The sequence below is a fragment of the Diceros bicornis genome, chromosome 3 (assembly GCF_020826845.1).
Source record: "Diceros bicornis minor isolate mBicDic1 chromosome 3, mDicBic1.mat.cur, whole genome shotgun sequence".
In the NCBI taxonomy this organism is placed as follows: domain Eukaryota; kingdom Metazoa; phylum Chordata; class Mammalia; order Perissodactyla; family Rhinocerotidae; genus Diceros; species Diceros bicornis.
The window spans coordinates 74361412-74373963 of NC_080742.1; the positions used below are offsets into that span (position 1 = coordinate 74361412).

At 34.0% G+C, this 12552-nt stretch overlaps 1 protein-coding gene across 4 annotated transcripts in view; it reads right to left on the reverse strand.

Annotated features, from left to right (window-relative positions):
• Positions 1–1602: 1602 nt before the first annotated feature.
• Positions 1603–12552, reverse strand: part of POT1 (protection of telomeres 1) — a 90252-nt gene continuing 79302 nt past the window's right edge. For all 4 annotated transcript variants that reach the window (XM_058529267.1, XM_058529294.1, XM_058529276.1 and 1 more), the window contains exons 16-20: positions 11561–11696; positions 8308–8396; positions 6352–6443; positions 4574–4679; positions 1603–2506 (exon numbers count right to left, since the gene is read on the reverse strand). In XM_058529267.1, coding sequence (XP_058385250.1) covers positions 2394–2506; positions 4574–4679; positions 6352–6443; positions 8308–8396; positions 11561–11696 — 536 coding nt within the window. In that variant the 3' untranslated portion in view covers positions 1603–2393. The remainder of the gene's footprint in view (positions 2507–4573; positions 4680–6351; positions 6444–8307; positions 8397–11560; positions 11697–12552) is intronic.

Below are 12552 nucleotides of genomic sequence, written 5' to 3' on the forward strand. Positions count from 1 at the left end.
AATTGAGGAAGAGGTTGTACACAAATTGCTTTCTTAAATGGATGTAATTTTAAATCTGACAGGAAGATTCTACCAATATTCACATGGACAATAAAGGGAACAGGGCTCAAATCTGGGCACAATCAACTACTGTCTAGTTGTTGCTCCAGAAACAGAATTCTCCTAACACTCCAGGTTCCCGATTAGGGTACACTGGTTAAACCCTAGGTGTTGACAGAATTCTTCTTGTTCAAAATTGAAAAGTTAGGGCCGGCCTCGTGGCTTAGCGGTTAAGTGCGCGCACTCCGCTGCTGGCGGCCCAGGTTCAGATCCCAGGCACGCACCGACGCACCGCTTCTCCAGCCATGCTGAGGCCACGTCCCACATACAGCAACTAGAAGGATGTGCAACTATGACATACAACTATCTACTGGGGCTTTGGGAGGGAAAAAAATTAAAAAAAAAAAATTGAAAAGTTAAAAAACAAAACAAATGAAACGACAATGTGGGGGTTTATAACAAAAAAAAAAAAAAAGAAAAAGAGAAATAGTCTATCATCATGAAGATTCATAGGAAGAGCTTTACTTCACTAACGTGGAGATAGCGTAGGTCCACACTGTGAGCCCGCTGCACCCGTGACCCCTGCTCTTCTCCAATGGGTGCTTCTTGAAGGAAGAGAAAACGTCTCTCTCACCTCTGCATCCCTAGCACACCATCAATACCGAAATATATCTATTCAATTGTAGGGTTCTTAAAATCTTTCCTTGAATATGTTTTGAACCAAGAGTTGACATCCGCAAACAGCAGCATCAGTCTCTTTCACTGTCTCAAAGAAGCTGACAATTCAGTGATGGAGGAGATGGCTAGTTGGGTCTGGAGATGTACTAATGTACTCAGGAACCAGAATTTAGAGTTATTACGAGCAGAGAAAATCAGATATTCAATCCTTTTTAAAAAAGCCTTTTGGTTAGTATAAGACAATACACCACTGACTCCTCTTATAATCTATTTCCAATGTTACTTCAGATATTTAAGGGAGGACGCATTTGTGGAAAACTCCGTGCTAACTGGAGTGGTTAACAGTGCAGACTCTGAACAGAGATTATCTGAATTCAAGTACTGACTAGCATTTAACAATTGTTTAACTTAGTTAATCAGCTCATCAATCAAGTCTCAGTTTTCTTATCAGGAATATGGGTTTTTGTGAAACTCAAATACATGTTAAGTGCTTAGCCCAGTACTGGCTGTGCAGACAGTCCTACATTTCTGCCATATAGACATACCTGCTTTGATTCTTTGCCTCAAATCATGCCTCAGCTCAACACAGGGCAAATAAATGAAACAGATGAAATGTGTGCATTTATTTATTCTTCACGAATATTGAACTAGACAGATCTGACTCTCTCAGTCTTTAGCAAATAATATACATAAATCTACACATATATACAAATATATAAAAGTACTTGTATAAAACTGAATATTCATGATTTTAAATTTGACAAATATCGTCAGGTAAAAAGCAGACTATTATACTGAGTTAACATCTCATTCAATATTCAACCTGAAATATAAGTGTATGTTACATAATAAGAAAAGGGTAATATAAATAAGTCACTAACACTGTAAATCTCACCACTTTATTAGGCTGAAGAGGAATGGAATAACTTCTAATATCATGTAGAGAAACAAGCAATCAAAGCACATAATTCAGGTCTGAAAAGCTGGATTTATCCTAAATTGGTCAATATCAGCACCCAAAGAAAGCAATCCCGCCACTTCCACTTAAAGTAAATCACTCTTTTAAGTCCACGATAACTCACTCAGACAAGCACTTCTTTAAGGAGTACTTGTTTAAGCAGATCCCTTTGTACAAAACCAAAACAAAACCAAACCACAAGCCACTACATACCTTGTACTCAGTAAAAGCTGAGAGATTAAGGTAAGGACATTTTCTAATCCCATACTCATGCTAAAATCATCAACATTGCCGATATAAAAATCAGAGCAGGAAAAGCAGCTCAACCAGGGATGGTGGATGGCAGAGAAATGAGTGGCTGACACACGGGAAAGCCAATAGGGAAAGTGATTTATAGTGCAGGGGAATAAACTAGCTTCTCTGAAAGGACTGCAAAGAGTAAATGAAAACACAGTCCTTATTTATTCAATGTCTCTCTATCTTTTACATCCCTAGCAGCCATCATACTAGATATCTTGAGCAATGGGAACATTTTTAACTTAGAAAAGGGTGTTAAGATAACACAATGTCTATTTGTCAAAAAAAATTTTAAATAGCGGTTAAAATGGAAAATAAACTACAGAGCTAAACCTTTTATGTATTTTATAGCAAACTCACAGAAAATAGTAATGTTTTCTAAAATTACAATATTTTACATATGCTAAGTTAAATGTCAATATCAGATAAGATCATCTGCAACTGTGGTGTCAAAAATCTGATAGCAAATTTGCTGCTCTGTTCCAGTGGTGACATTATATGACTTGATGAAACATTCCAACCATGGATAGGCATCTACAAATCAAAAAGAAAATGCTCTTTAACCATTAAAACTAAACAAATAACTCTGAAATATGTATCGAAGCATAATGCTTAACAGGAAAAATTAACATATTTAATTTAACTTGAAAAATAAACACCTACCAAATTTTAACTACTCTTCCAAATACACAGTGGATTCATGTTATTGTTTTGCAGCAATTCTAATTTGAATTTTTTCCCAACAACAGGAAAAAGCAATTAAATGTGGGGTTTTCAAAATGTCTGATAGCGAGGGTTTAGTAAGCCATCTCCTCCCCAGTTTTTATTCCTTTTTTTTCCTGCTGATTGCTTACTGACCTCCTTGGTTTTTTTTTTCTTGGCTGACTGCAAAAAACCTGACCCTGAAGTTCACATGAGCTCAAGGCCTTACACCCATATAGCTGAAACTCCCATGAGGTACCAGCTATTGTGTCCAGGCAATATTGGCAGCCATAGACGCTATTTCCAAGCTTTGGTCATGACCACAGTAAATATACTCGTAACTTCTAGAAAAGTTTTTTTCATGTTTCTTCAAGTTTGAGTTTGTAAGACATTTAATATAATCCTCAGTAATGGCGAGGGTCAAGCAAGAGAGGCACTGTTACAGTGCTGGTGGAACTATAAATAGGTAAAGCATCTTTGGAAAACAATCTGGCAGTATGTATCAAAAGCCTACTAGGGCTGTGCTTTCTGATACAACAGTTTATTTCCAGAAATCTACCCAAAGAATCCAAACAGCCAAAAAAAATTAAAAGTGACATTAAACAAAAGTATATAAGTTAAACTTTGTTACAGACGTAAAAAAATTATCTTTTTGGAATTGTTATAAAATGCAAAGATTGACCAGGGGAAAATAAAGCCTGATTAAAAGTAACCTATAAAATGAGGGCCATCCCACTGGCGTAGTAGTTAGGTTCGTGTGCTCTGCTTTGGCGGCCTGGGGCTCACCGGTTCGGATCCCAGGCGTGGCCCTATGCACTGCTTATCAAGCCATGCTGTGGTGGAGTCCCACATATAAAGTGGAGGAAGACGGCCCTGTTAGCTCAGGGCCAATCTTCCTCACACACACACAAAAAAGTACCCTATAATAGTTAAACTGACAACCGCTAAATCTGCAGCTGGTAATATTTGTTACCGCTGAAAAATTCTTAGAAGAGCCAAATTGTCTTAATATGATTTAGATCTGCAAGTTTCAACGTAAACAGAAACAATGGCCACAAAAGGAATTCAGTGGCAGTAGGTGCAATCAATATAATCTGACCTGAAGATCTGATTGATGAATCCAATGTTATACAGAAAACAACTAAAGCTGATAAAAATAATTAATAAAATAAAAACTTGTAAAATCTGAAACTACCTAATATTGAATAGAAAATTCATCAGTGAATTAAACTGGCTAAACAGTTACAGGAAATGTTTCTTATCAAAATTTCATCCCTCTTGGTATAATTTCAACCAAAATGTTTGTATGCATAAACATAGTACCAAATGTGCTTGTGATCAAAGCTGCCTCTCCTTTATTTTTTTTATATATATATATATATATATACACACACACACACACACATATTTTTTTTTGCGTGTGTGAGGAAGATCAGCCCTGATCTAACATCCGTTGCCAATCTTCCTCTTTTTGCTGAGGAAGATTGGCCCTGGGCTAACACTCATGCCCATCTTTCTTTACTTTATATGCAATGCTGCCACAGCATGGCCTGACAAGCGGTGCGTTGGTCTGTGCCCAGGATCCAAACCTGTGAACCCCCAGGCCATTGAAGCAGGGCACGCAACTTAACCACTAAGCCACCGGGCCAGCCCCCTCTTTATTACATTTAAAAATATTTAAAAAATATTTTCATTTCAGGAATTATGATTCATACCTATTTTATTCCTGCCACTGTCTTCATCAAAAGGTAGATCATACAGTACTCAATTACTACTTAGTAATTTATTTAGGTTTAGATTTCAAAGTTTTCATACCTCTAAAAGTTCATATATTAGATATATGCTAGGTGTCATTTCAAGAAAAAAAATGAATGATATTGTTAAAATACTGTTGCCTACCAATTTTTAATCCTGGAGGACAAAACATATCCATGATCATATCCATACTGTGCTGAAGGTCATCATTGATTAGGATTTCTGATGCTGGAATCTGGAAGAATTTGTCCTTAAAAAAAATTATAGAAGAAAAAAGGAAATGATATTAATCTCTTTCTAAAATTATAATTAACACAAAAGTATTTCAATACTATCTAATTAAAATAATCTAGACTATTTCACTCTATCAAGATTGTAGAATTCACAAACTGGAGTCTAGTCTGAACTCTAAAATCTCATTTACTACTTTAATCTAAAAACAGCTTTGAGATATATATATAAAATCCAGTTAAATTGCTTTGACTTCATAATAAGAATAATGATGATTGGAAAACAGTGAGGCTTACTATTCTCTTGATAGCATATATATTGAGTGCCTACAACGTGTGTTAAGTTTTAAAGAGTATAACAGGGGACGGCCCGGTGGTGTAGTGGTTGAGTTCACGCTCTCTGCTTCTGCGGCCCGGGGTTTCGAGGGTTCACATCCTGGCTGCAGACCTATGCACCACTTATCAACCCATGCTGTGGTAGGCGTCCCACGTATAAAGTAGAGGAAGATGGGAACAGATGTTAGCCCAGGGCCAACCTTCCTCAGCAAAAAGAGGAGCATTGGCAACAGACATTAGTTCAGGGCTAATCTTCCTCACCAAAAACAAACAAAAAAAAAAGAGTATAACATATAGCATACATTTACTTGTTCAATTTTTTTTCTCCTCTACTAGATGATAAGCTTCAGGAGGGAAGGGATTTTGCTTGCTTTGCTCACTGCTACATCTCCAACACGTAGAACAGTACCTGGTACATAGCAGTGCTCACTAAATATTTATTTAATAAATGGATAAATGAATTGTTAGGCAGGAGACAAATTCTCCTCTCAACCTCACCCCAGGTTCTTTCCCAATGTATGCAGTAAAAAATTTAACCTTACTGGCCTTTGCCCTTGGCTTCTGGGAGGTAATCTCTAAGCCCCTGGAATGTCATGCCTGATAGGAGTGTCTTTGTTTGTCTGGGGACCTTGGGTCACACTGGATAGTCTAACAATGTGATTTAGGGTGGGGAGTTTGGGCACGTGGTATTAGCTTGACATATGGAGGGCTGAAGACTGAGATCAGTCACACGGGCAGTCAACCATGACTACATGATGTAGCTCCAATAAAAACTCTGGACACTAAGACTTGGTTGAGCTTCCCAGGTTGGCAATACTCCATGTGTACTGTTATACATCATTGCCAGGAAAGTAACACTGTCTACTACTCTACCAGAAGAGGACAAACAGAAACTCCATGTTGAAACTTTCCTGGACTCTACCCTACGCACCTCTACCCTTGGATGATTTTAATCTGTATCTTTCAGCTGTAATAAACCATAACAGTGAGTTATAATAGCTTTCAGTAAGTTCTCTGAGTCTGAATTATCAAAAGTAAGAGTGGTCTTGGGGACCTCTAAACTTGTGACTGGTATCAGAAGTGCGCATGGTCTTGGGAACCATCAAACTTGGAATTGTTGTCAGAAATGAGGGCAGTCTCGTGGACTGTTTCCTAGCTTCACACAACATAACTATCTCCCTATCAAAGTAATTTCATTCCCTCTAAATACACACGTGATTTATGTACTTGTATTTTATTTATTCTTCTAAATTGCCTTAAATCTTCTCAGTAATAAAGTAGGCATGAATGAATACATTAAAATTCAAAAAGTATTATTTTTTAGTTAGAAATATCTTCACTACCTTTGTTACTTACAGAATCTATGAGATAAGCTTCCAATACTCCTGTTCCATCGTCAAGAGTAAATGTCATCACAAACACATGTTGGAGGGGTACAATACCCAGTACTAGTGAAGGAAAAAAAGATCAAACCATATGAATCTTCCATTCCTAATAATCAAAGTAAAGTAAAAATTGTTTTATGATAGTATGTATCTGTTAATTTTGTTTACTAAAATAACTTGAGAGAAAGAAAAACGTACACATATGCCTTTTTGTTTTCCAATATTAAGCTCATTTTAGCAGGTTCATTTTGAAACATTACACTATACCTATACAGGGACAATGACTCATGAGCAATAGTATCTTTTTTTGATTAAATATTAATATAATTATCTTTAAAACGAGTTGATCTTGAAAGAAAACTTAAAAACTGATTCATGAAATGCAATTCATTGCATGTTAGCCTTGTGAAAGATAAAATTAAAATACCAGTTCTAAAAGAATAGAATGCAGTTCAATATTTATGATTTGGAACATGTCTCTCCTCTTAGATCACTCATTTTTTAGGAGAAATCATTTGGTTAGACAAAAATATTTTTGTTTAGACAAAAATGTTAGAATCTGGGATTTCATAATCTGGTAAGATGAGGAAAAAGGAAGAAATTAAAGATATATTAAATCATATGAAAATTTATAGGTTAAAATGAACATCTTACTTCGTGTTTGGAAATGGAAGATATGTTTATAGGAGAGAATATTGTCTTCCATTTGTGAAATCCATATTTAAATAGGACTAATTAAGGGGGCAAGTAAGAAGACTAAATTAGGACATATAGAACTGAATTAGGGCATACAGACATGACAGAAATTGTTACTACAGAGGAACTGATTTTTAAGATTCAAAAGGTCTCACTAGGTTAAAACTGTGAGCTAAAACCAAGAAAGATGAACATAAAACCTACCCTGAGGGACCACACAAACAAAGAATTACATTAAGAAATGGGGAGACCAAGCTTGATAGCAAGAATCTCATGTGAAAGTAATCTGGAATTGCACTGGACCACAAAAAAAATACGAGAGAGGAGTATCATATAGCCAAATTAAAAGAGAAAGGAAACAAAACCATGTATACAAATAAATATTTATACAATGAAATTTTCAGGCTAATAGAAGCAGAGAGTACAATTTTAGGGCAATAAAGGTTTCTTCATATTCTGAATTGGCCAACATCTGCAGCCCTATTTCCAGCTTTGAATGCCAAACTTTGAGAAAAGCATTGGTAAAGTGGTGTGTTTCCTAAGCAGGAGAAATAAAATAGCAAAGAATGTGGGAAAGTACCAAAGGAAGTGAGGGTGCCTGCTTGGAGAATAGATTCAATGAAGGCTTCACAGATATTTTCAAATGTACAAAGTCTGTTGATCTTACACAAGAGGGTAGAGGTATACACTAATTCTAGTACACAGACTGTGGCACATGTTAAAATTATAGGTAGGCAGATCTTGCATCACTATTAAGAATTGCCTAGAAATTAAGGGAATATGTTGCCTTGCAATGTAATGAGTCCCTTGCCACTGAAAGAATTTTAAGCCAAGGCTGGATGACAACAGTTAGGAACATGATATAAAAGTATTCTTGTTCCAGCTAAAGACTTGTACTGGGTAAAAAGTTGCAATAGCTATCTCTAAAACCCTTTTCAATCTCAAGATACTATGAACTGGAGAGATTTTTTCAGAAGTTGTATTTATGATTAATGATTAATAGTAAAACAAATGATTAAAAGATACTAGCATATGCTTTAAGTTTTCAAATATTTTACACACTTATACTTTTATTACAATCATTGTCAATGGTTTTGTTTGAGGAAAATTAAACTTGAGCTCAGCCTTTGCTCTGGTTTTACTATATATATCCACAAATATTGAAATATAATGAGTGAGATCACCTCATACAAAGACAATTAAAATTGCAGAACATAGAAATCCAGCTAACCTTCTGCCACAGAAGAAGGAATCCATGATGTTTTATCAACCAGGGAATTTAGATTTTGTATCGGTTTCAAACTAGAGCACTGTTTACATCTGAAATTAATAAAAGAAAAAAACCATAAACATTTAAAAATAATCTATTATAATTAATTATTATAACCCATTTAATTATTATAACTTATTTTGCCGTTTAAGCATGCACAGTTTAAAAAGTAAATTACTGGGGCTGGCCCAGTGGCGTAGTGGTTAAGTTCGTGCATTCCGCTTCAGTGGCCCAGGGTTCATGGGTTCGGATCCTGGGCGCAGACTGACGAGCTGCTTATCAAGCCATGCTTTGGAGGGGTCCCATATAAAGTAGATGAAGATGGGCACGGATGTTAGCCCAGGGCCAGTCCTCCTTAGCAAAAGGAGGAGGATTGGCAACAGATGTTAGCTTAGGGCTAATCTTCCTCACACACACACACAGAAAAAAGTCAATTATTAAACAAAAGAGTAATACACCTCCTATGTTGTAATGTGCATATTACAGAATTATACAAAAAACAAGCTTTATATAATAGAAACAATCAAAAAGGTAATATGGTTCAGAATAAACTAAATTGAGAATAAGAGAGAGGTTCCAGGTCCAGATTGTTAATTAATTTGGTTACTTTCCTTATTTGGTAAAAGGAAAAAGTTTAAAGAGACAATCTCTAAGGACTCTTTCATTTTATGTTTCTGTGAACAATATATATAACAGCCAAGGTCTTAATTAAATATACCAATAGGAAAAAATTATTCTGACTAAAGAAGTCAGTACTAACAAGATTTTAGGTAATATATTCAGTATTTAGAGGTTCACAGTTTATGATGCCTAATACTATAGTTCTCCTTTGTAATATAAAATCAATCTAAAACCACATAATATACTAAAATTGTACATTATTTAGTATGGTATTTTGCTTTACTTATATACAAAGATATTTTAAGTACAAGTAATTTATTTTTTATTATATATCATCATAATGTTTAGATGTTGATAAGAAAATATGCTTGAATAAAAATATAAAATCAACATTTAAAAGGTTCATGCAGACTCCTTTTCATTTGCAATCTAGGGAAAAATAGAAGGTAACTGTATGAAATGTTATCCCCTACCATCCTTCACATACAAAGAAGATTTTTCTTTATCAAAAAAAGGTGATTGAATAAAGGAGTATTACTGCCTTAAAAAAAACGCTGTGATATTAACTTTAGACATTGATAAAGCAAGAACACAAATTAAAAATTAAGTACCAAAATTAAAAATTAAGAGTAATGAGTAAAAATTAAATAGAGAATTCATTACTTCCAAAGCAGTAGAAGAGGAAAAGGAGAAAATTAAGAACATTTTTAAAAAACAATCCAAAGAAGACTGGAGGAAAAAATAAGCAAAATAATAACAAAAAAGGAGGGGGGAGAGGGAAACAGTAATAGTATAAGTGAAAAACAACATAAAATTTAGAAATAAAACCTAGATATATAAGTAATTAACATATTTTAAACTCATCTATTAAGAAACAAATAAAATCTAGTCCTAAGTATTTATTTATGAGACCTACTAAAATATAACAACAAAGAAATGAGGGATGAGAATAAGATATCAAGCAATTACCAACCAAAAAAACCCCCTTATAGAGTAATAAAAATTTGAGGAAAAAAAAAATGTTAAGGTAAAAAATCATGATTAGAGATGATTGCATCTGGATATACAGAACAATTAATTCACCAGGAAAAGGAAACACTGAACCTGAATGAACCAGCAAAAGGGCCTGAAAATATATAAAGCAAACATCGACAGAATAAAAGGTCACAAACCCACAATCAGAGAGGACATTAAGCATACTCTCTAAGAAGTAATTAAATAGACAAAATTATAAAGGAAAAAGAAGTTTTGAATATGATTAACAAGCCTGTCTAACGGACATAACTAAACACTATTACTAAACACAACTATTAAAGAATACACATTCTTTTTAACATCTACGCAATATATACAAAATCTGAATGAATATATTCTAGGATAAAACAAAGCAAAATAAATCTCAAAGAATCATTAGGAAATGCATCACACTATTTGGTTAAAAAGTAATCTAACTAAAATACAAACAAAAACATAGCACTAAGATACCTGTGTGAAAATTTAAAAATACACAGCTAAATAATACATAGGCTAAAGAAGAAATCATGATGGGAATTATGAAACATTTAGAAGGGGCAAGAAACACACTACATATCAAATCTTGGGTTAAAGCTATGGCTGTTTCCTCAGGGGGAAAATTAGAGACTTAAATATAAATATTTTAAAAAGTGTTAAAAATTAATGAATTGAGTAAAGTAAGCATTCAATTAAAAATATTTGAAAAAGAAATACCAAGGAAACTTAAAGAAAATAAAGGAAGAAAATAAAGATAAGAACAAGAGTAAAATAATAGCATCAACAAAAAGCTAGTTGCTTTGGCAAAAAAGGTCAAGAAAAAAGGTGCAAATAATATTAAGTGGATTTTGAGATTTAAAAATCATCAAAAAGTACTATGAACAATTCTATGTCAATAAATTTAAAAAATAAATGAGTATTTTTCTAGAAAAATTTCATTAATATAATAGATTCAAGAAGAAATAGAAAACCTTAAAAGATGTGTAACTGTTAAAGAAACTGAAGCATTAGTTCAAATTCTATTAAAAAAGCATCAGATCCAGAAATCTAAGTAAAGTAAGTAAAACCTTTAAGGTTTTGACAAACATTTTGGTAAATGTGACTATATTAATATTTTAAAAATCTGTGAAACAAAATAAACCACAGAGTTAAAAAGGTACAAGAGAGACTAGAAGTTTCTTGAAAGGCAAGTCTGTTTCTAGCTCCAAATGTATCCTGCTATCTTCCAATTTCTTAGCGGCAACTAATTTGTAACTTTGCGGCACACAAATTCTGGAATTCAATCACTAAACTTTTACTAGGATACAGCTCTGAACCTTTCTGTGTAACTAGTAGCTAAATCTTTGTGAAAGAAAACAAATGAATATTAGCCTCTTGGGAAGCCTTCTACCCAGCACACTGTAGGTACTCAACATGTATGCTATCAAAAGAATAAATATATACCAGAAAAATCTAGTACATATAAATTGGTACTCAATAAATATCTATGGAATATATAGTAACTAGTGAGATAAACTAATAGAAATAAAAATTACTCTGAAAGAGTTTTTAATTCTAGAAATTTCCAGAATTGAAAACATACCCATAGTGATGTATTTTTCCTTGTATAAGGAATGGTGCTGAAAGGTCAAGGAGTTCCAGGTCTTCGTGGCCAGACTTCACAGGAATTACACTATGAAACTTGCTTGCGAGTTTGCAGATTTCACTGAGTGTACCTCCTATTAAAAGAGAATAAACAAACCCTTCAAGTAGCACAAATATAATGTAGGCAAAATGGAGTACCTAATAACACATGAGGTATAGTAAAAGATTAAGGGGGCTGACAGAAAAAGACAATGAACGCCATGAATTTAGATGTTTAATACACTGATACATTTATTGTGAAAAACAATAATTTGTAAACTTAGGATCCTATACACTGATTAAAGAAACCACTGCGCAAAAATGCTGAGATTTGAGCAAAATATAAGGCTTCTGAAATTTTAACCATCTTCTTAAATTTATACAAATTGCTCTTCATGCCAGGAACACTTTGGTTCAAATACTCACAAGAGAGAAAAACTGAGAGCCAAAGGATGACAGGATTCTCATTATTAAATTTCCTATACACTACTAATGTGTAGGCACATTTCAGCCTTGAGTTTGAAATAAATCTTTTAAACTTTCAGATCAACATTAAATTTAAATAGAGATATAAATAGTTCATGCAATATGAATTCATGTATAGTGTTTGTTCACTCTTCCTGGGAAAATCATCACACTTTCCCTAATTCTATCACAGGGTGGGCATGAAAACCATTATGTTGGCTGAGAAGATATAGTATTCCCAATGGTGTACCATTATTAGAAGGCAAGATTATCTATGATAACTCAAACCGACTTGTACCTTTTCTGTGTACTTTTCACTTAGATTGATAATTCTTCCTCTCCAGAGAAAGAGACTCTGATTTATAAAAACAGTTCTGTGTATTTCCTAAAACTTGTGTAAAATTTGTAATGTTAAAATTCAATTGTGAGGGGGAAGCACTTTTGGCAGAGTAAGGACATCCAAAAATACACTTCTCCAAAAAAGCA